Below are 22,889 nucleotides of genomic sequence, written 5' to 3' on the forward strand. Positions count from 1 at the left end.
GTATATAGGTATTTCATGCCAGGTTATAGCTATCCATTCACAAATCAAGTTAGAGGGTATAATTAACTCAGCAGAGAAAAACAACGCACCTTGTGAAAGATACGTATGCTAAGTATGCTACTGGGTGGGTGTGATGATACCCCACCTTAGTAGGTGGCACTACAGCCAGTGCATGCAGAGTAGCCCACGGGTTTCGGACAGGCGAAGAAGGGTTCCACTTCCGGAAATCAAATCATTCACACGATAACATCAACAACGTTTAATTAGCTAGCTACCTAACGTTAAATGTATAGAAACTATACACGATTGGCTTGCCGCTTAGCTAAGAAGAGGGTATGAATTAACAGTTTGTGATCGACTCTGCACCGGTCAAGCGTGAAGGTAAGTTTACTGATCAAATAAAAGTCTGCTGCCGCTGGCTAAACCTGCTACCCAGCTAACGCGTAGGTAGCTAAGCTTGCAGCTAGCTGGCTAACGTTACTTGCGTTTACTTTTCAAGATTTCGGTTTATTTTGAAGTGTGATGTTAGCTAGTTATATACAATTCTTCCGTTGTGTTTTATAATAAACACCGACGAAAATAAGTTGGTTTAAAGCGAATCAGTTAAGAAATCATTGAACGTCAATGTAGCTTGCCAACCAGTCTGCTCGCTAAATTGAGTTAGCTAATTTGCTGCCAGAGTATTTTAAGGTATATGGTTTGCTACATTAGCTAGTAAAGTTTGGCCTGTTGTCGTTAGCTAGCTTTACCTCACTAGAATGCCTTTGATTGACAGCTAGTGTTCTAAGTTGTCATGTAGTTTTGTATAACGAGACCTGCTTGGCTCGTTTTGGCAAGGCCAAGTAACGTTACATTAACTTGTTTATTTATTGCTGTAACTATGACAGTAGTCTAAAATGGCTTCATTTCCTTTAGGAGAGGAAGCCATTTTAGACTGTTGATACATACCCGGCAGTGTGTCAATGGACCAGGAGCCATGCTAATATTTCGCTCTCTCTCAAAGTGGTTGAATGGTCAGGCTCAGCATGTGCTCGTCTGGAAAGTACAGTTCACGGGGCCCGGCTCTGATTCCACGGATGAAGACTAAGCACCGCATATACTACATCACCCTGTTCTCTGTGGTGCTGCTGGGACTCATCGCCACAGGGATGTTCCAGTTCTGGCCACACTCCATCGAATCAACGGCAGACTGGGGCCTGGACCGACGCAGCGTGCACGATGCACCTCTCATCCGACTGCCTGTCTCCAACCCTATTCCTGAGAGAGGGGACCTTAGCTGCCGAATGCACACTTGTTTTGATGTGTATCGATGTGGCTACAACCCTAAGAATAGAATCAAGGTGAGCCTAGTCTCCATCACGTCACAAATTACAGATATGTGAAGTTAGTTTAATCTGCAATTGTTAGTCTCTGAACCTTGTCTTTTGAACCACATGATTTAAGGCTTGAAGGATGCTCTATATCCAACAGCAGCTAAAGTGGGCCATCAGAAATGACTGTGTCTGTCTGGCAGGTGTACATCTATCCTCTGCAGCGTTTTGTGGATGAGGTAGGAGTGCCCATAAGCAGCACAGGCCTGTCCCGAGAGTACAATAACCTGCTCAGTGCCATCTCCGACAGTGAGTTCTACACTGATGACGTCACCAGGGCATGCCTGTTCGTGCCCTCTATTGATGTGCTCAATCAGAACTCTCTGCGCATCCGGGAGACTGCCCAGGCTCTGGCCATGCTCCCCAGGTAACCTTTCCTGCACACTGCTCGGGTTGCACTGTTATCTCCTCCACCCCGAAGCTGGGAGTTCTCTTTATATGTATATATCCTTCTTTACCCTCTCTGTCCTTCTTGCTCTCACCTCTCATCTACCACATTGATCTATCTGCCCATTTCAGATATCTAAGTGCACACATTTGTAGGTTTTTGACCCTTAAAGATGTTCGTTTCCAGGTGGGACAAAGGGATGAACCACCTTCTGTTCAACATGTTACCTGGAGGACCTCCAGACTACAACACAGCCCTTGATGTACCAAGAGACAGGTAACCTTAATAAACCCAGCACAGGAAAAAATAAAAGTCATTTACAATGAATATAGTTGGATAAACTCACATTTTCATTTTTAGGTTCATCAACCAACTTTCCAGCCAATATTTACTCTAGTGTGAGTGATCATTGTTTGTTATCAGAGTTACTGCCAGGCACATTTTGTTCTACCAAGACACCACTAGAGGGAAGCATGGTGTTATCTTAGCTTTCAGTTTCCTTACATGTCTTTAGTCTGATGTTATGTTCAGAGAATAGTTGTATTTTTATTCTCGTTTTGTTAAATTGACTCAGTTTTTGAAATCATTTTTGCTCCATATTTTGTAGTTTGACTTGACTAGATAATCCAGATTCAATTCCATATTTTATCACCAACACAACTACAGAACTTGCATATAATTACAAGGGGGCTTGAAAAATATTCAGCTAAGATGAAAGTACTACTTAAAAGTAGTCCAGAGATGACAGAACCTCTAGCGGCCTTGAGCGGGCAGACATGCCTAATCTCCTGGTATTTACTGCCACAGATAGAGGCCATGTTTCCCAGCCTTGCTCTTGGCCGCTCGCTCCTTTTGGGTGGAAAAGGTGGGTTTTGTGAACAGAAAGCCCTGAGACGATGAACACTTATCTGGAGCTGTAGGGAATTTCCTGGGCTCATCCAGCTGTGCTCCATTTGGCGTGGGGCCTCATCAGAACCAGCTGTGTGTGTGTATATATAGGCCTGTGTGTGTGTGAGGTGAGGTTTTGCTTGCATCCACAGGTAGGATGCCATAAAGATTGTTCGTCATTCTCATATAACTATTACATGCACAGATTTCCTAAAGGATCCATGTGAATACTTCTCATGATCTTCATGTTACTCAATAGCATTGTTAAGCAGATATGACAAGAAACAGCCAGGGCATCTGCACATCTGTCATGTATTGTCTTGCTGCAAAGTTCTGTATAGCTGTCTCTTCTCTCCGTCTTAACTATGTAAGCCTATGTGACAGTGGTGTAACAATGGATACGTGTGTTTGTTTTGTGTGTGTTATAGGGTTCTGCTTGCAGGGGGAGGCTTCTCCACGTGGACCTACAGGCAGGGTTATGACGTCAGCATCCCTGTGTACAGCCCTCTGTCTGCAGACGTGGAGCTGCCCGAGAGACAGCCTGGGTGAGCAGCAACACCACCACCCTGTTTCAGCACATAGCATAGGGCTCTTATCACTTCCTCAAGCAAGACAACCGGCATCATCACTTCATGTGACAATGGGAACATTTGGGAAGTTATCTTTTAGAGTCACCATCAGTCACAGAGTTTTAAATGATTTCTAATGGTGTCCCCGTCCCGGCTGCAGGCCCCGGCGCTACTTCATTCTGTCGTCTCAGACGGCCATCCACCGTGAGTACCGGGCAGAGCTGGAGAGGCTGAAGGAGGAAAACGGGGAGGCTCTGCTCCTCCTGGACAAGTGCAGCAACCTCTCTCAGGGAGTCGCCTCAGCGAGGAAACGCTGCTACAAGGGCCAGGTGTTCGACTACCCCCTGATCCTCCAGGTGAGACGCACACAGAGACCTGCTACCATTTAGACTAACATGTACACACACTTGTAGACATTACACAGCTTAGGGGGAGATTGTTGTTTAACACATCAGCATGGCCATTTTCACTTAAATGCATTTAAGAGGGCTCTGCTCAGCTGTGTAGGTCAACTCTAGCAGTCTATGTGGGTAACTTTATGCAGGGTATACCTGGGAAACTACAGCAATGTCTGTGGCAGTCAGTCAACCGGTGTGCTTCTCTGCACTGTCTGTCTGATCAGAGTGCATCTCCAGTCCGTCTCTGGCCTGTCTAGACAGGAAGTGCGCTTATCATCTGGTATGGGTGCAGCATAGCTGCACATCTGGGAGATGTCCCACCAAGGAGAGGGGGTGGAGGGGTGGGGTGGCAGAATCTCAGTGAAACCACCCTTCTCCACCTCTGACATTGGAAAGGTTTGCTATAAGTGATGCCTGTATTTTAGAATAATATTTTAGGTTGCCTGCTTGTATACTTTTAACATCTGTAATTGGTCCACCATGACATTGCCCTCCCCACCCTAAACTCTTCCATATGGGAGGCAACATCGACAGTTCATGCAGTCATTTTATCAGACTCTGACCAAACACAAGCTGCTCACTAATATTGTGTTGGTCTGTTTTTGACCCATCTATGCTTCCTTAGTTTGGAGACAGCTATGTCATAAAACCATGTACAGTTGATATGGCTATGATACTGTAATACCTCGTGGTAATCTGTGTTCCCCAGGAGTCGTCGTTCTGTGTGGTGCTGCGCGGGGCTCGGCTGGGACAGGCCACCCTCAGTGATGTGCTGCAGGCTGGCTGTGTCCCTGTCATCCTAGCAGACTCATACATCCTGCCCTTCTCTGAGGTCCTCGACTGGAAGAGGTACACTAAGACACTGATCTCACTCCAACCAACTTCAACATGTATCTCTGCACTAGATTTTCTGAGCTCGTATTGTGATTTCTGATCTAGTTTAATACCAGTGGCCATTTTTTCCATTGCCATTGATACTGACTGTGTGTGTGTATTGTACAGGGCATCCGTGGTCATTCCAGAGGAGAAGCTCCCAGAGATGTACACCATCTTGAAGAGTATCCCTCACAGGCAGGTGGAGGAGATGCAAAGACAGGTGACAGTCAGATCACAGCTTTTCTTCAGCGAACATTCAAATAGACTGAATCCCTTTGCTGGGGATTTTTCTGTGCACATATAGGGAAATGCAGTCTTTATAGAGTTGTAGTAATAGTCTGTTTCCAGATGAATACGCCTCAGGAGAAAGTGCCTCCGGCCCTCTCAGGTTAAGTTAGTGTGAAGACGGGGTCAACGGAGTTGTGACTTTCACGCTCCCATTCCAACCTGGGAGACGCGTGCCTCACTGTCGGCCCAATGGAAGCCATAACACAGGCAGACTGAAGGGTGAGAGACACGTTGTAATGGGCCCTTAGGACGAGAGTTTCTGTCCTGTCTGTTTGAGAACATGAGGAGACAATCTCATTTTGATAAAAAGCTCTTATAAATGTTCTTCAGTGTTAGTTTCAGTCGTGCCAAATCAATGACAAATCCCCTCCTTTCACTGGTCCAACTGAGCCTCAATAAACAGAAGTGAAAGCCCTCAGAGAGCTCTGCACGTCCAAGCTGTTTCTCATTCCCTTGTATCAACGCTAGTCCATTTACCAATTAGACTGGCCAAACAGACATATCAGCCCCACAGCTCAGAAACCCTGTTGGAGTTGTTTCATTCGCCAAGCCTTGAATATGTCTTCCCTTGAGGGTCCTCCTGTCTCTGTGGCTGTGGGGATCTGAAATGCTTATCCACTGTTTAGTGTTTCTCTGTCAGTCTGTCTTGTCTAGCGCTTGGAATTTAGTTATGAGATGTGTAATCAGTTGTCTTTCATAGCTGCAGGACTGTCAGGAAAAGGTTCTCAGGGTGAGGACTGATGATAAGGGGAAGGATTGTAGTTTGTTTGGGGTAAAACAAATACTGATAATAAACCTTATCAATTCACTGGAAATCAGAGGAACACAACCAAATCATATTGGTCTGAGTTGAGTAGTGAATACATCTTAAGCCAGGGGAAGGTGAGGCGTAGGTATGTCACTGCCATGTGCGTGCCTGTGGCCCCTGCAGGACTGACGGGAGGAGGGTGTTGGAGCCGGGCTCAGGACGTGTACGGGTGGGGTGGGGCCGGAGCACAAAGGCCCATCTTATCCAGGATTTATGGGGTGCTGTAGAGCCCATTCCATATCAGTCCACACCTGCACACATCTGGAGAGACTCCTCACTCACATTCACTGGCTGGAGAGGAGAGGACACTGGGACTCACTGAGTTGGTCCCCCATAAAGACTCTACATTTTCAGTAGTATAGACAACACATTGTCAACTCTAACTAATTTGGATGTGTGTAAAATTGTTTTTTTTCTTCTCTCTTTAAAAAAATGTAAGTGCTGTAGGAGCTTTTTTTTCTTTTCTGATTGATCTTATTGAAGAGCTGAAGTGAAGTATTTACTCACTGTCTTTCCTTCCTCAGCGGTTCTGAATTCCACACTGTCATCTACAACCTTTATGGGTTTAAAAGGTCCATGACCATATTCCTAGTATGACTAAAATACACAATGTTGATCTTTTTTTCACTAATTAGTCTTTTGACCAATCACATCAGCTGTGAAAAAGATCTGATGTGATTGGTCAAAAGACCATTTAGTGGAAAAAATGTCAGAGTAACACAGCCTTACTCATGATGACTCCATGTCAGCTTTGATTGACTATCTGTATGATATACTAAGTCCTGAATTGAATGATAATTGAGACATTCTGTCTCACTTATACAGGGCCTCACGACTAAGGTCAAATGTAAAACTCCTAATCCATCAGTAGCCAGCAGCATCATTTCAGGAGAAAAAAATGATTTCAACATTTGATGTGGTAGCATCCACATAGGTCCCAAATTGTGAGCTAAGTGCTTAACAGCTGCTAAATGTTAGTGGTGGTCACCTGAGGCTTTCCTCTGAGCCTTGTTTGTCAGACCCTAGGAATAGAATACATGCTTTGTTAGATCAGTACAGCTGAAATGAGTACTTGTCAATCACAGGGCTGAAGCAGAAGTACCAAGCTCAATGTAATCCTGTCTGAACCCTCCCTGTCTAAAAGGAGTTGACAGACAGTAGAGTATAGCTAGAGAAAGAGATGGTAGACTGGGTTGTTCCCTTGACCCTGGTCGTGAAATTCTGTCTTCTAGTATGATTTCTCAGTTCCACAGGAACCACTATTGATGATCAGTTGAGTGTCATCGTGGTAATACTACAATGGCCTCCTAAGCAAGTTTGTGCTAAATGAAGAATTGTTTACCATGACAACTTTACTTTTACACTTTATATCTTAAGAGGCGCACGTAATTACGTTTATTTTAGTTGCAGTAGCAAAGATTAGCCAAATCAGTTTTGAATTGATGGATATGATCAGCTATGAAAAGCCAACTGACATTTACTCCTGAGGTGCTGACCTGTTGCAACCTCTACAACCACTGATTATTATTGTTTGACCCTGCTGGTCATCTATGAACTTTTCAACATCTTGGCCATGTTCTGTTATAATCTCCACCCGGCACAGCCAGAAGCGGACTGGCCACCACTCATAGCCTGGTTCCTCTCTAGCTTTCTTCCTAGGTTCTAGCCTTTCTAGGGAGTTTTTCCTAGCCACTGTGCTTCTACACCTTGCTTGCTGTTTGGGGTTTTAGGCTTGGTTTCTGTACAGCACTTTGAGATATCAGCTGATGTAAGAAGGGCTATATAAATACATTTGATTGATTTTGTTTAAGGTCCAAGTCCAAGAACACCTCAAAGAGAATTCAGCCTCTTATGCCCAGCGCTGTATGTTAGAGGAAGGGAACGACAGTGCTGCAGTGAAACAGACCCCTCTGCCCTTTTTCTCTGCTGTGACTCCGTCTCTTCTTCCCTCATAAAAATTCCTGCAGGCGCTGGGAGGGGGCGGAGCGGGCCTCTTAGGCCGGAGCAGTTTGCTTTTTGCCTCCCGGTCGGAAAGGAAACTTTCATCACTGGCTGATTTATGGGCCGTTGGGTCCCCCTGAGATTAGAAAGTCTTTTTGAATACTCCTCACCCCCTCCATAAAAATAAACGCTGTTTTTGTATTTCTCCAGTGTTAAAGGGGACTAAGGGTGTGGAGTGGGGTCTGGTTCCTTCTCATGTGCTGCTGAGAGCTCTCGGTGGACCATACGACAACAAAAACACTAGGACAAGCTGCTCCACTGCTATGGAAGGACAGAGCCCTGTAGCCAGGCCAAGACTACCACAGCTCTAACAAAACGGTTGGCTCATTGGCTAAGCTGTAGCAGCCTATGCTATTACTGTGTTTGCTGAATTGTAGTTTTCATTTTGTGCACCGTTGTCTGTTCGTCGCTTGATCTTCCTCTGCACCTAATCCCAAACAGAGGAGAACTTCTTCAGCTGGGGGTCTTATTCTCACCCAACAAATATGCTATTAATATCTTGAGTTTCAGGCTATGCGAATAGTTTCCAGGGTGTGCTCAGTTGGAGTTGAGGGGTCCAGTATGTACCTCCGACATGTGCTTGTTAAAGTGTGCTGCACTCAGGGTCACCTAGGACCTGCTGAGGTGGAGTCGGGTCACACTGACATGGCGCCTCCTGGCAGGAGACATTTCTGTTTTAAGGATCATTAACTCTTATGGGCTCCTCCCTCCATAGCTGTCTCTTAATGGATCAGTGGGTGGGGAGCACCAGGGAAGCTGGGGTGCTACCTGGGGATGTTGTACTAGTAACATCTGCATTGAAATATGATTGACTTCTGGGCTACACCTTCCTCTCTGGCATCATAATGCTCCTTGTTGTTACCATGGACTGGTGGTGAGGTGAATTGACTTAAATACATTTTTGATGCGCAACTAAAGGTAGATATGTACATAGTTTGCATATATTGTACTAAACGATATCATAACCGCCATCGATAAAGGAGTACTGTGCAGCCGTCTTCATCGACCTGGCCAAGGCTTTCGACTCTGTCAATCACCATATTCTTATCGGCAGACTCAGTAGCCTCGGTTTTTCTAATGACTGCCTTGCCTGGTTCACCAACTACTTTGCAGACAGAGTTCAGTGTGTCAAATCGGAGGGAATGTTGTCCGGTCCTCTGGCAGTCTCTATGGAGGTGCCACAGGGTTCAATTCTCGGGCCGACTCTTTTCTCTGTATATATCAATGATGTTGCTCTTGCTGCGGGCGATTCCCTGATCCACCTCTACGCAGACGACACCATTCTGTATACTTCCGGCCCTTCCTTGGACACTGTGCTATCTAACCTCCAAACGAGCTTCAATGCCATACAACACTCCTTGCGTGGCCTCCAACTGCTCTTAAACGCTAGTAAAACCAAATGCTTGCTTTTCAACCGTTCGCTGCCTGCGCCCGCACGCCCGACTAGCATCACCACCCTGGATGGTTCCGACCTAGAATATGTGGACATCTATAAGTACCAAGGTGTCTGGCTAGACTGTAAACTCTCCTTCCAGACTCATATCAAACATCTCCAATCTAAAATCAAATCTAGAGTCGGCTTTCTATTCCGCAACAAAGCCTCCTTCACTCACGCCGCCAAACTTACCCTAGTAAAACTGACTATCCTACCGATCCTCGACTTTGACGATGTCATCTACAAAATAGCTTCCAATACTCTACTCAGCAAACTGGATGCAGTTTATCACAGTGCCATCCGTTTTGTTACTAAAGCACCTTATACCACCCACCACTGCGACCTGTATGCTCTAGTCGGCTGGCCCTTGCTACATATTTGTCGCCAGACCCACTGGCTCCAGGTCATCTACAAGTCCATGCTAGGTAAAGCTCCGCCTTATCTCAGTTCACTGGTCACGATGGCAACACCCACCCGTAGCACGCGCTCCATCAGGTGTATCTCACTGATTATCCCTAAAGCCAACACCTAATTTGGCCGCCTTTCGTTCCAGTTCTCTGCTGCCTGTGACTGGAGCGAATTGCAAAAATCGCTGAAGTTTGAGACTTATCTCCCTCACCAACTTCAAACATCTGCTATCTGAGCAGCTAACTGATCGCTGCAGCTGTACATAGTCTATCGTTAAATAGCCCACCCAATTTTACCTACCTCATCCCCATACTGTTTATATTTATTTACTTTTCTGCTCTTTTGCACACCAGTATCTCTACCTGTACATGACCATCTGATCATTTATCACTCCAGTGTTAATCTGCAAAATTTGAATTATTCGCCTACCTCCTCATGCCTTTTGCACACAATGTATATAGACCCTCTTTTTTTTCTACTGTGTTATTGGCTTGTTTATTGTTTACTCCATGTGTAACTCTGTTGTTGTCTGTTCACACTGCTATGCTTTATCTTGGCCAGGTCGCAGTTGTAAATGAGAACTTGTTCTCAACTAGCCTACCTGGTTAAATAAAGGTGAAATAAAAATAAAATAAATATCTTTATCTTTTGAATAAATATCTCTGAACATGTATTAGTCCCATTGGGACTTAAGCAGGGGTTCCCAACCAGGTTTACTAGGACCACTGGGGGTACATGAGAAGACTCATGAGACCATAGGTCTACTGGTAAAATGCACATGAGGGGGTACTTCAGGGGTACCCCTGGGCAGAGTAAAATTAAGTTGGTGGTACAGTAACAGAGGTTGGAACCACTGGCCAGGTTGATATTTGGCTGCCCTGTGCTTTGAAAGTCAGGTGAGCTGTAGAAGGTCTTGGCCTGCTGTAGGACAGATGATGTTAGAGATTCTTACCATCTAGATCAGTCCTTCCTGTTCTCCAGTCACTGGGATGCCTTCTGAATGTGTGTTCACGTTCATGACAGCTTGTCTGTTTGTCCAGGGCCCAGACCATATGTTTTTACTCCAAAACAACTCTGTTCTCCTCAGGCCCGCTGGTTCTGGGACGCTTACTTCAGCTCCATGAAGGCCATCGGCATGACAACGCTTCAGATCATCAATGACCGCATCTACCCCTATGCTGCCCGCACCTACGAACAGTGGAACAACCCCCCTCTGGTGGTGAGTATACCTCTAGTTGCTAGGTCTTTAAAGAGTGGAAAGATGTGTTTTTTTTAGGCTAGATGTGTTTTTAACTTGATTGGATACCTCATTCTTCCACTGGAGCCTGCTATAATCTATGCCCCTCCAGCCTACACCACTAATGTTATTGTATTTTTTACTGTGGTTAACCACTGAATCTTCTTAGACATACGAGTCATATTTATGGGGGTACAGTCTGCAGTATGTGGTATTGATGTGTGACCTGACACTACTGTGTTGGCCTCACAACACAGTGACTGACTCCCTCAGTGGCAGATATGACACAGTTTTCCCTGGTAAGTCTTTTCCGGTGTATCGGCAGGACAGCTTCCTCTTTATAGGTCCCTCTCTCCACACATGTGGTCTTTGGCTGCTTGATAAACAGCAAGTACTGCTGAAACAGCCAGTGTGTTTGTCAGCAGTTCTGCACTGGGAGGATGCCTCCAGTGTGGTGAAAAATACATGCCTTAGTGTTTGAGTCATTGTGTATGTGTGAGAGAACACTGTTTAGGGAGTGTGTGTGTAACCTCTCTGTGGTTGTGGGAGTGTGGGGATGCAGACAGCTTGGCTCAGCTACCACCTCTCAGGGGCTGTTAATCAGCCCAGCCTGATCTGCTGCAGTCCCCAAAGACACCACATGCAGCTCCGCCCTTCCTCTGTCTGTCTGTGGGGTAGAGAAGGGGGGCCCATGTTCCTCCTTATTGGACAGCCATACCCTGTCCTACCAATGGTTGGTGATATGTGAGCCAGTCAGGTTATGTTGGTCTGTTGGTCAAGTCACACTGACTCTGACTGAAGATATTTTTACCACACTTGGCTTCTCAGAGTAAGTCAAAGCCCTTCAAGACCTCTGGTCTAATTACTTTCTACTCAAGCCAACTGCTCAATCACAGCCGGTGTTGCCTTTTTTTCGGAGTGGGTCGTTGGTTAATCAACAGTTACACTTGACATGACCCACCTCTCTCTCTGTCAGAAACTCCTGTCTGCCTTTTTTCCCAACCAATCATCATCATTTAGGTGTGCTGTCTCAGGCCCTGCTCACAAGAGGTTAATTGTGCAGGGCCACAGACCTGTTACCGTTCCAATGCTGGAGAAGTGCTATCTCTACGTATTCAGTGGAAACACGTCGAGCAGAATTGGAACAGGACACTAAATAAATCAAGCAGCTTTTTTTCTCTGCTGTTCTGTATCCTTCGTTCGGGGTCATAATTGAAAACACATTTCACGGGCTCTCTGCTAGTAGCAGTGCCTTTTAGAAGAGTTTTCAGGCTAGGGAGGGACAGACAGGATGCTTTTTGTTCGGCCGTGGGCATAGTTGTAAGATACCAAACGGGTAATCCATGATAGTCACCTGTTCAGCCTCTGAAAGGTGGCTGAAGGTTTGGAGACTTTGTACCTTGGGGGGCTTTCATATCAGATTGGTTTGGAGTGTTTTGTTCTGAACTCTAGCCTGTTTTCTCCCTTAATTTGGAATGGTGTGAACACACTATTCGCAATTTGGTGCAGACTAAACAACACACCGTGGTTTGCTCAAGGGTGGTCTCGGTCCAATTAATTACATCCTGCATAGTAATGAATATTCATATGATGGCAACTGATTATTTTTTATCTTGACCTTTGGTTTCTAGGGGACATCTAACATTTAAATTTAGGCTAAGTCGGTGCTTGTTCAGTGGTTTAACCTGTCTAGGACACAGGTTCCGCTAGCGGAACCCCCCCCCCCAACATTCCGCTGAAAAGGTAGTGCGGGAAATTCAAAAATATTTTTTAGAAATATTTAACTTTCACTCATTAACAAGTCCAATACAGCAAATGAAAGATTAACAAGATGTTTATCTACCCATCGTGTCTGATTTTTTTATTTTTATGTTTTACAGCGAAAACACAACATATATTAATGTTAGATCACAAACAAATCCCCAAAAACACAAAGCCATTTTTCCCAGCCAAAGATAGTCACAAAAGCAGAAATAGAGATAAAATGAATCACTAACCTTTGATAGTCTTCATCAGATGACACTCGTAGGACATCACGTTACACAATACATTTATGTTTTGTTCGATAATATGCATATTTATATCCACAAATCTCGGTTTACATTGGCGCCATGTTCAGAAATGCCTCCAAATTATCCAGAGTAAATACAGAGTCACATCATAAAACAGAAATACTCATCATAAACTTTGATGAAAGATACATGTTTTACATATGATTAAAGATACACTTGTTCTTAATGCAACCGCTGTGTCAGATTTTTTTTTTTTTTTTACTTTACGGAAAAAGCTTACCATGCAATAATTTGAGACTCGCTCAGAAATACACAACATTTCTCCGCCATGTTGGAGTCAACAGAAATACGAAATTACATCATATGACATTCTCCCAATCTTCTTCTGGATCATCCAAATGCTCTCTAGCAAACTTCAGACAGGCCTGGACATGTACTGGCTTAAGCAGGGGGACACGTCTGGCACTGCAGGATTTGAGTCCCTGGCGGCGTAGTGTTACTGATGGTAGGCTTTGTCGCTTTGGTCCCAGCTCTCTGCAGGTCATTCACTAGGTCCCCCCTTGTGGTTCTGGGATTTTTGCTCACCGTTCTTGTGATCATTTTGACCCCACGGGGTGAGATCTTGCGTGGATCGAGGGAGATTATCAGTGGTCTTGTATGTCTTCCATTTCCTAATAATTGCTCCCACGGTTGATTTCTTCAAACCAAGCTGCCTACCTATTGCAGATTCAGTCTTCCCAGCCTGGTGCAGGTCTACAATTTAGTTTCTGGTGTCCTTTGACAGCTCTTTGGTCATGGCCATAGTGGAGTGTGACTGTTTGAGGTTGTGGACAGGTGTCTTTTATACTGATAACAAGTTCAAACAGGTTCAAACAGGTGCCATTAATACAGGTAACGAGTGGAGGACAGAGGGGCCTCTTAAGGAAGAAGTTACAGGTCTGTGAGAGCCAGAAATCTTGCTTGTTTGTAGGTGACCAAATACTTATTTTCCACCATAATTTGCAAATAAATTCATAAAAAATCCTACAATGTGATTTTCTGGATTTTTTTTCTTCTCATTTTGTCTGTCATAGTTGAAGTGTAACTATGATGAAAATTACAGGCCTCATCTTTTTAAGTGGGAGAACTTGCACAATTGGTGGCTGACTAAATACTTTTTTGCCCCACTGTATATTACCATCTGGGACAGAGTAGAGGGCAGTTCACTATGGGCATGCAATTCATCCAAAGTGAAAATGCTGCCCCCTATCCCAATAAAGTTAAATGGGCCAAGAAACCTGGCCAGACGATACCTTCACTGGTAGAGAGCAGACGAAGCCTGCACTGTGAATGTGCTCATATCAGGACTCTTGAGAAGATGTGACGGCTGCACCATCTCTGCTTCTCCTAATCCCTGGTATGCAATCATCACGCATACAAACTACACACCGCACAAATGAAACGCCCCCTGCTGGCTAGATGGACCTGCCTCCAGTCATCACCGGAGCTGCTGTTACTCCCACTTTGCCTTGGCAAATCGTTTGTTATTGAGGAGAAAACACTTTGTCAAACACTCAAATGCCATGTTGTTCTCGATGTTGTATTATGAGGATGTTTACAATGATTTGCAGCAATCTACTTTTCCTAACATCACCACAATAATGTGTAGCCTAAATCACCCAAATGGCTGCATGTTCCCGTTTTGTGTAAATTGATCATTGTAAGCAGTGAACTCAATTTAACTAATTAACATTGGAGAAGTGGCTGTCTTTCTTTCATCTTGTTTATGTCATCTGACAAGTGACTTAAGTGGTCCCTTTCCTCTTCTCTTCATCTCACCACTTATGTGTCAACGTGTTTAGTTTAATTATTTCCCCCTCTGCTTGTATGTCAGTGTGTCACCACCACAGAGAAGTTGAGTTGTTTTATTGGTGAGGACTGACTGACTGTAGGGTATATGGGGTGACCATGTTTATGGTGACGGACATGGTGGACGCCGTTGGAAGAGCCACAGAAACACCAGTCTGTCTGTGGTCACCTGTCTGCAGCAGAACAGAGAAGCACTTCAAGAAGCCCACACTTTTATTTCAAATCTCCATTCCCTCCCTATGAGGTTAGCACATGTTGACCCTGTAGATGAGAGAACCTGCATTGTAGAGCACTTTAAGCTGCTGCAGTGAGTCTCCCGTGTCACATGTTGACATTGTTACTCTTGTATAATTGCATTACTCAATGTCAATTGTCTATATGTTAGTTCAGAGGTCTGGATTGAGTGTTTCTCTGTCTCCGTGTGTGTGTGCCTCCTCGTGCCAGTATTTTCTTTTACAGCATCACTTGATCTAGGCTAGGGTCTGTGCATCTTCCAGAGTTAACGGGCCATTTTAAGACAGGGCCAGGAAGAGGAGCCAAGTCCCACACTGGCAGTAGACAGCCGCTGACACAGTCGCCTGCATCGCCCTGCCTCCCTCTCTCCACCCTGCCCCCCCCTTGAACTCATCTGGACCCCTGCTGCATGGAGCTCACTAGAGCTTCATGACAAAACATCACTTATAACATCCCAAAGCAGCAGTGTAGAAACAGCAGGAGAGGCCAAGACTTCCAAGTCAGTGTGTGGACTCAACTTACACATGTACCTGAGATGAGGTTGGAGCTCTTTGTCTCTCTTACACACTCTCTAAGCTGTGCTCCTGAAGCAGCTCAGCTACCGCTTGTTTTTTATAGTGTGCTTGGCATTCCAGATCACTTCACACTGGGTGTTTGGCATTCCCTTTTGTGAGTCTATTCATCTTTCAAATTAATTAATAGATGATTCCTGTTCCCTAGTAACCATTGTCTGGAAATCACTGCAGGTGACATCATTGCTGAATCAAGAAATGGAATGGCATGTTTAAATCATGATGGAAAATGTGACGCGGGCCAGGATGGCAGACAGATGAAGACATACGTCTGCATTGTAGGAGAGAGTGACTAACCTTTTTGGTCTCTTGTCCTCTGTAGAAGTGGTCGAGTGTGAACAGCCCTCTGTTCCTGCCTCTCATCCCACCGAGGTCCCCAGGATTCACTGCTGTGGTGCTGACCTACGACCGTATCGAGAGCCTCTTCCGGGTCATCACTGAGATCTCCAAGGTTCCCAGCTTGGCCAAGCTACTAGTGGTGTGGAACAACCAGAACAAGAGTCCCCCTGAAGGTGAGCCCCAGGCTGTATTCATTAGCGCACACGGTAGGGTAACATTTTGCAACACACTTTTTGGGGGGGGCGACTAAAATAAGTTTGTTATTGGACAGGTTTAGGTAGTCCCTCTCCATTTTGGTAGATGTTCTTCTGTTTGGTTCCTAGTGAATACTCCTCTGATTCTGACCCTCCCTTCCCCAAACTGTTTATTAAACCCATTATTGATTCAATTATTACCCTTAAACAAGCACACCAGCAATAGGAGTTTTCATGAGTTAACCTTTTCAGGGACAACGATGATGCTTTGTTGGATATTCAAAGATGGGATATTAGTGTTCTGTCAGATTGCCTTACTTCATAGCTACCATAGAGTCAAAATAAATGTTCTCTGTTTAGAGATCGACTGAAGTTGGCAGATCGATACACACAAGGAATGGGAAAGTGGCTGAACACTCCATGTTAACTGCCAACTTGATGTGAGAAGAAGTGGTTATTTCACCATGCCATGGTTTAATACACAAAATGGAGCTCTTGATGTGTACCAGATGAGTGATAACAGCTTCAGCAGCCAAGACCCGTCTCTCTATAAGTTTAGACCCTGAAAAGCATGACATGCTCGAGGCTGGAGCCAAACCTCTCTCTGGCTTTGCTTCATGTTGAGAATCAGGAAACTGGAGCAGCTCCGTGGCATGTTGCTGCCGGTCGGACAGAAAAACATCCTCCTACCCACCCCACTCGGTGCTGCAGCAGCCACCTCATTCTAACCTTCCGATGTCAACAGGTCTCCTCGGTACTGGCAAGCCAGACGACGTAGAGGCCTTTCATTCATGTTGATATACTGTCCACTACAGACACTCCACTTCATCAAACAGTGTGCAGCGTTCTGCTAGTGCTGCCTGTCTGTCCTCCTGCCACAGCCCTCATTTAGAGCCCATTAGAGATGTTTCAGAGTAAGCTGATATTAGTCATTATTTATTGTGGCTTTCGCTCTAATGATTCCTCTTAACAAGGCGATTTAGGTATGCGGCTGTTTATGGCGCCCCTTAACACTGACAGCTCAGGGAACGGCAGGGAATGAAATCTGTCCTCTGCATAGAGTTGTGTAATGTAATGAAGCAGCGGGCCACTTTGAAGCTCACTCTAATGGCCCAGTGTTGCCTTTGATTAGAGGCGTCAGTGGAGCCTGGCCAGAGCTTTGTGACCCATTAGAATTAACAAGGGGCCGTTCATGGGTCAACTCAGGGTCTCTGCTTGGGATGAGGACGGATTTCCTCCTCATCCTCACAAGGCCTGATTGTGTTTATTTCAAGTGGCCATAAGCTGCCGCCTCAAGTCCTGCACGTTTGGCATTTTAACAAGGTGCTGCTTGGGAGCCTTAGTCTTGGAGTACTAAGATAAAATACAATTCTATGTTGTGGACTTTATCTTCTGCTTCTGACATGCACAGAGATTGTAATGTGTTTGGATGTCATGATTAACTTCAGTTTATTTGTTCACTCATACAATCTTAGCTTCATGCCCTGAAGAAACCTGTTTTTCTCATCGGTCAAAGACAGTTATGGAGCTGCAGAGCATGGAGACAGAGGTAACTACAGGAGAGATGGGGATTGCAGCAGGATTCTGTTTTTCTGTAGTGGAGAGGATCTCCTGGTTAGCCCAGGAAAATGTCCCAAAATGAGAAGCAAAGTAGATGGGCTTCCAGCAGCCAGAAAATGTTTCAGTGTGTGTGTGCAAACCAATACCAAAAGAATAGGCCAGGCTGTACTGACTCAATCAGATCTAAGCTGATTTTGCAGTGCACTCATCTCCCTGCTCATCTTTGGAAAAGGAAGAGAGGGGGGACGAGAGAGGAAAGCACTTGAATATATCACAGCAGTTCTCCTGTTGACAGTTTAGTGTGGAGACGTTCAGAGCTCGTCGGTCAGTTGGGAGCACTGCCTGCTTGTCAGGCCCCAGTTAGAGCCTTAATGGGGTGACACATTCTGTGCCATCTGTCTGACTCTGCTCCGTGCCATGGACACTTCCCAAGCTCACTAAACACTACTTTTAAAAAAGCTAACGTTGCTGCGCTGCCTTAAGAGGAATCTTGGTGTGGTCAGGCTTGCACATGATTCAAGTTGCCGTTACGATTCGAGTCAGTGATTAGTTTTACTGCTAGCGTACTTTTCCACTAGGATTGCCATTTTGAAACATCTCCCTTGATGGCAACCCAACTCCACTCCTCTTCAACTGAAGTCTAGATGTTAGTTTGACCTAGAAAACTAGGAGTCTGGTTTGATGTCTTAGGTGTAGGTGGGTGATGCAATATATACTGTCAGATTTGGAATGTGTGGACGTAATTTTCAGTTTACTTAATGTCTTGCAGCTTCTCAAGTAGCACACAATGCTAACTGACCCATTTGCCAAGGTCTCCATTTTCATTGATAGAATGGATTTCTCTGACCTGTCTGTATTGTAGTCTTATCACTCATATTCCCTTGGTCTCTGTCCCTCGGTTAGATTCTCTGACCTGTCTGTATAATGTAGTCTTATCACTCATATTCCCTTGGTCTCTGTCCCTCGGTTAGATTCTCTGACCTGTCTGTATTGTAGTCTTATCACTCATATTCGCTTGGTCTCTGTCCCTCGGTTAGATTCTCTGACCTGTCTGTATTGTAGTTTTATCACTCATATTCGCTTGGTCTCTGTCCCTCGGTTAGATTCTCTATGGCCGAAGATTGCAGCGCCTCTCAAGGTGGTGCGCACCACAGAGAACAAGCTCAGCAACCGCTTCTTCCCCTACGACGAGATCGAGACTGAGGCCGTGCTGGCCATCGACGATGACATCATCATGCTGACGTCTGACGAACTGCAGTTTGGCTACGAGGTGAGAGAGAGGATACCCTGTATCTCGCCTGGGAGATGTCACCCCAAATGTTTGACCTTGGGCTTAGTGCATTCATACTGGCAGGTAAACGCTGGCCACTTAGTGCTGACCCCAGAGTTTAAACTCATCCAGGGAGCTTAAGTCAGCCTCCAGTAGTGGTATTTGTGAGGCGGCTGCCGGGTGCTGGAGATATGTTTGATGTGTGACGGATGGTGACAGGCCAGAGCTGATGCTGTCCATGCCTACAGCCCAGCTTGGCACTCACCTGAAGGCATTTAGGACCTATTGAGACAATTGAGGACAATTTGAGGATAATGACATGAAATGAGAGGCAGGCTGCTGTGGGGAAGGAAGGCTGTCTGGCTCTAATGCCTCTCGCTGGGTCCAATAGCAGGACAGGCTGCTGGGCTCCGGTATCCAGTCTCTACACACTTCTCTGCCCATCACAGAGAGGGCCTGTAGCTTTCATCTCTTTAAAGTGAACCTTGGGGCTCAAAGTATCTCCGTGATGGCGGTCTTCTAGCACTACCTTGAAGAAAGTGAAAGGAGGCTACTTGGAATGTTTTTAGTGTTGCCTAATTCCATTAACTTGGAACTTTCCCCAAATTCCTGGAAAACCTGTAATTTGTGTCTAACCGTCTCTTTCCCCCGCCATGTCCCTCAGGTGTGGAGGGAGTTCCCAGACCGGTTGGTGGGGTACCCGGGTCGGCTCCACCTGTGGGACCACGAGATGGGGAAGTGGAAGTACGAGTCCGAGTGGACCAACGAGGTGTCCATGGTTCTGACTGGAGCAGCCTTTTACCACAAGGTTAGCCTCAGACAGAAGCCCCTCCTCCCTCTGTCCCCCTGCCAGGCCCAGTATGGGGAGGGGGCAGGGTTAGGTCACACAGAGAGAGGATGGAAGAGTCATAGGTGAGGTTAGGTTATCTGTCTCACTGTCAACCAAAAGCTTTCCTTTTGATTCAAAGCAAATACTTCTGAGAAAACACATCCCTCTTTTCAGAGGTTAGACTCATTTATCATGTCACCAGTGAGTAGGATGACATGTATTTATCTGCTTGTAGTTTCCACTGCTTGCTGATTTTGATGTTGAGGAACACTGGCTTCTTTCCTTTTCAGTACTTCAACTACCTGTACACTTACAAGATGCCAGGAGACATCAAGAACTGGGTGGATGCTCATATGAACTGTGAGGATATCGCCATGAACTTCCTGGTGGCCAACATCACCGGCAAAGCCCCCATAAAGGTACAAAACAGTGCACAATATTGTCCCACCACCTGAACACAACAGTCCTACCCAACCCATTATGCTGACATTAGGTCCTTAGGGGGTCAAATTCAATATTTGATGTTCACCAGAGCCATGAATTGCATTCTATTCCCTATAATGGTGCACTACTTTTGACCAGAACCCTATGGGCCCTGGTCCAAATCAGTGAACTTCCTAGTCAATGGGGTGGCATTTGGGACGGAGATATGTTAATATCTCATTAGGAGCAGTACTACAACATGCACCACATATCAGGAAGCTGAAGGCTGTAACTCCAACTCCACAGAGGTGAAAAAGTCCCAGAATGCAGAAATATTTGTTTCTTCCTGTCCTGATAGAGGCTCTGTCTCTGATCAGTTCTCACCCCTCTGTGCCCCCTGATACCTCCCCAACTCAGTGACTGTCCAGGTGCAGAGACCGCCCCTAAAGCCCAGCCTTAACCTCTCTTATCTGGGTGTCACTGACTGCTACTCCCCCTCCGACTATGTTTTGCTAAGCTCACCAGGGCTCACTCACCCCACCGTCAAAGCCATGCCTACTCCCTCCATCTCTCTGCGCCTGCAGTAGGCTACCCCCCCACCCCACATATCTCCCACACGTCCTCCTCAGAACTGATCTCCTGTCTGGAGTAAGATGGACTGGTGGGGTGGGTGAGACGGAGGAAGGCCATACATCACCCCTTTAATGAGCATACAGCTGTTTCTCCTCGGTATGCAAGCAGCATGCCGTGGCCTTTTAATGACCACTCAGGTATACAGCAGCACAACATCCTCCCTCAGCGCAACAGCCCTCAATCACACTCTGCTGCAACAACCACTGCTGGACTTGCTGTCACAACTAGCAAGACTTCATCTAATGGATTTATCACATTCTAGAGAACTGCAATTTAAAGGGATATTTCGGGATTTGGGCAATGAAGTCCTTTATCTACTTCCCCAGTGGTTGGAAGTCTATGGTATCTACTAGCATGCTAGCAATTGCTCTAAAACTAGTTAGCAGCATCCTTCAAACTGCCCGCAGAGACATAAAAACGGTATCCACAGGTTTATCTGACTCTGGAGAAATAGATCCCTTTAAGTATCCCTTTAAGCAGTACTGTGATGGTTAGAGACTTGTCTCATCAGCACAGGAATTTGATCTCACCGCACAGTAGATTCTGTACTGTATGTTTCTTAGTTGTGTAGCAATGACGGAATGGTAAAGGTCACTGTCCTGGTTCCATTTAGGTGACCCCAAGGAAGAAGTTCAAGTGTCCTGAGTGCACAGCCATTGACGGTCTGTCCCTGGACCAGACACACATGGTAGAGAGGTACGTCCTGCTCTGAGAATGCTCATTGCCTAGCAACTCTAGAAATGGTGTGTATATGCCAAATCAATATTCATAGAGGTAGTAGTGGACATACAATACCTGGACGTGTTTTTTTTCTGTGGTTGATTGCCTCAATGTTAACGCCGGTAACTTCTGTACATTTCCCCAGATCGGAGTGCATCAACAAGTTTGCGTCGGTGTTCGGCACCATGCCCCTGAAGGTAGTGGAACACCGTGCAGACCCAGTCCTCTACAAGGACGACTTCCCAGAGAAGCTCAAGAGTTTCCCCAACATCGGCAGTCTCTGACCGGACAGGGCTGTGGCCCAGCAACCACCAGACACCCATACATACCCTGCATCTTCTAGTTCAGGGGAGACATAGAGTTTATCTGTCCATATAGAACTATCTGAAGGTTGTTGTTGATCTCTGTAGGGTGGTGTGGGGTTGGGCGCCTGCATTGTTTCCTTTCCTAAATGTTGATTTGAAGTGGTGAGAGTTGAGGTGTGTGCTCATTGGTTGACTAGACATAATCCACTGTGCGCTGATGAATCCACTGTGCGACAGAGATGACTAGTCTGTGTATGTCCACTGCTGCTGTATTCGAGTCGGAGGCCCCGTGGGCTCTTTGGCTGATCTGGGATCAGTGTATATAAATCACAGCAGTGCTAAATTTTAATGTAGCATGGTGAGTCAGGACCGCTGTCTGCCAAGCACAGGGTGAGGGGATGTGTAATATGTTGAACACCCGTAGAGATAATATATCCCATGTCATTTATCTCGAACTGATGAATTTTTTTAAATGATAAATAAACATGGAAAAACAAGGTAGTTTAAGAGGGTGCTTCTCGACAAAGGTCATTTCATGGCATGAGCAATTTTTATTTGTTTAGTGTGAGCACTGCAGAGGTGTATGGTCAGCTTTCTCTGCATAGAGGATATATCGCAAATAATATGTACACTATATATTTACTGCCAATTGTTCTACTGCTAACACTTTTCAAAAGAATGACCGGTATCTGGACATTTTAATGACTTTTTTTTGAAGTGTTGTGCTGCATAATATATAAACTATTGCAGTAACATCTAGTCTGGTATAGTAGGGAAGGTACTGTAATTGATGCGGTGACAATGGACTGTCTGCTTCATGGAGATGTAGGCACCAGGTTGTACAACTCCCCAATTCTGAAGTCTTTTTGTTTTAGTCTTCTGTTAGTCTGTGTAGGCTTGCTCATCTCTAAAGGAATGTCCTAAGCATTTCAAATTCAAGTCAGCACACTTTTTAAGATGTCAATATTGCCTTTGTTTTTTGTTTTTTACTTTCGTAATGATTGTTTGTGATAAATGTGTCTCTAAATATATTTACTTTGTAAAGAAATTGGAAGAAATACATGCTAAATAAAGATGTTTTTCATGGCCATTTTATTTGCCTGTGATTAGAGAAAGGAACAATGGTGCTGCCGGACTCCAACCAAGGTGCATGAATTGTGCAAACTAAAGTGAAGTGGAAATTCAGCTACTGGAGAACAGGGGAAGTTGATTAGTGCTTGAAAAAAGTTGTCATCGGAAGTGTTCTAGACGTGGAAGACGATATATGCATGTTTAATGGAGTGG

At 45.3% G+C, this 22,889-nt stretch overlaps 1 protein-coding gene across 1 annotated transcript; it reads left to right on the plus strand.

The window, feature by feature from the left end:
- Window positions 1-167: 167 nt before the first annotated feature.
- LOC139411558 (exostosin-2) lies at window positions 168-22,695 on the plus strand. Its single transcript, XM_071158049.1, has 15 exons — window positions 168-381; window positions 1,004-1,340; window positions 1,514-1,737; window positions 1,945-2,034; window positions 3,075-3,191; window positions 3,376-3,571; window positions 4,323-4,462; window positions 4,616-4,709; window positions 10,517-10,648; window positions 15,655-15,844; window positions 18,529-18,695; window positions 19,360-19,503; window positions 19,815-19,943; window positions 21,194-21,276; window positions 21,446-22,695. Exons 2-15 carry the CDS (start codon window positions 1,011-1,013, stop codon window positions 21,582-21,584), a joined length of 2,175 nt encoding a protein of 724 aa, XP_071014150.1. The 5' UTR covers window positions 168-381; window positions 1,004-1,010; the 3' UTR covers window positions 21,585-22,695.
- The last annotated feature ends 194 nt before the right edge of the window (window positions 22,696-22,889 follow it).

This window comes from Oncorhynchus clarkii, chromosome 6 (genome assembly GCF_045791955.1).
Source record: "Oncorhynchus clarkii lewisi isolate Uvic-CL-2024 chromosome 6, UVic_Ocla_1.0, whole genome shotgun sequence".
Lineage (NCBI taxonomy): Eukaryota > Metazoa > Chordata > Actinopteri > Salmoniformes > Salmonidae > Oncorhynchus > Oncorhynchus clarkii.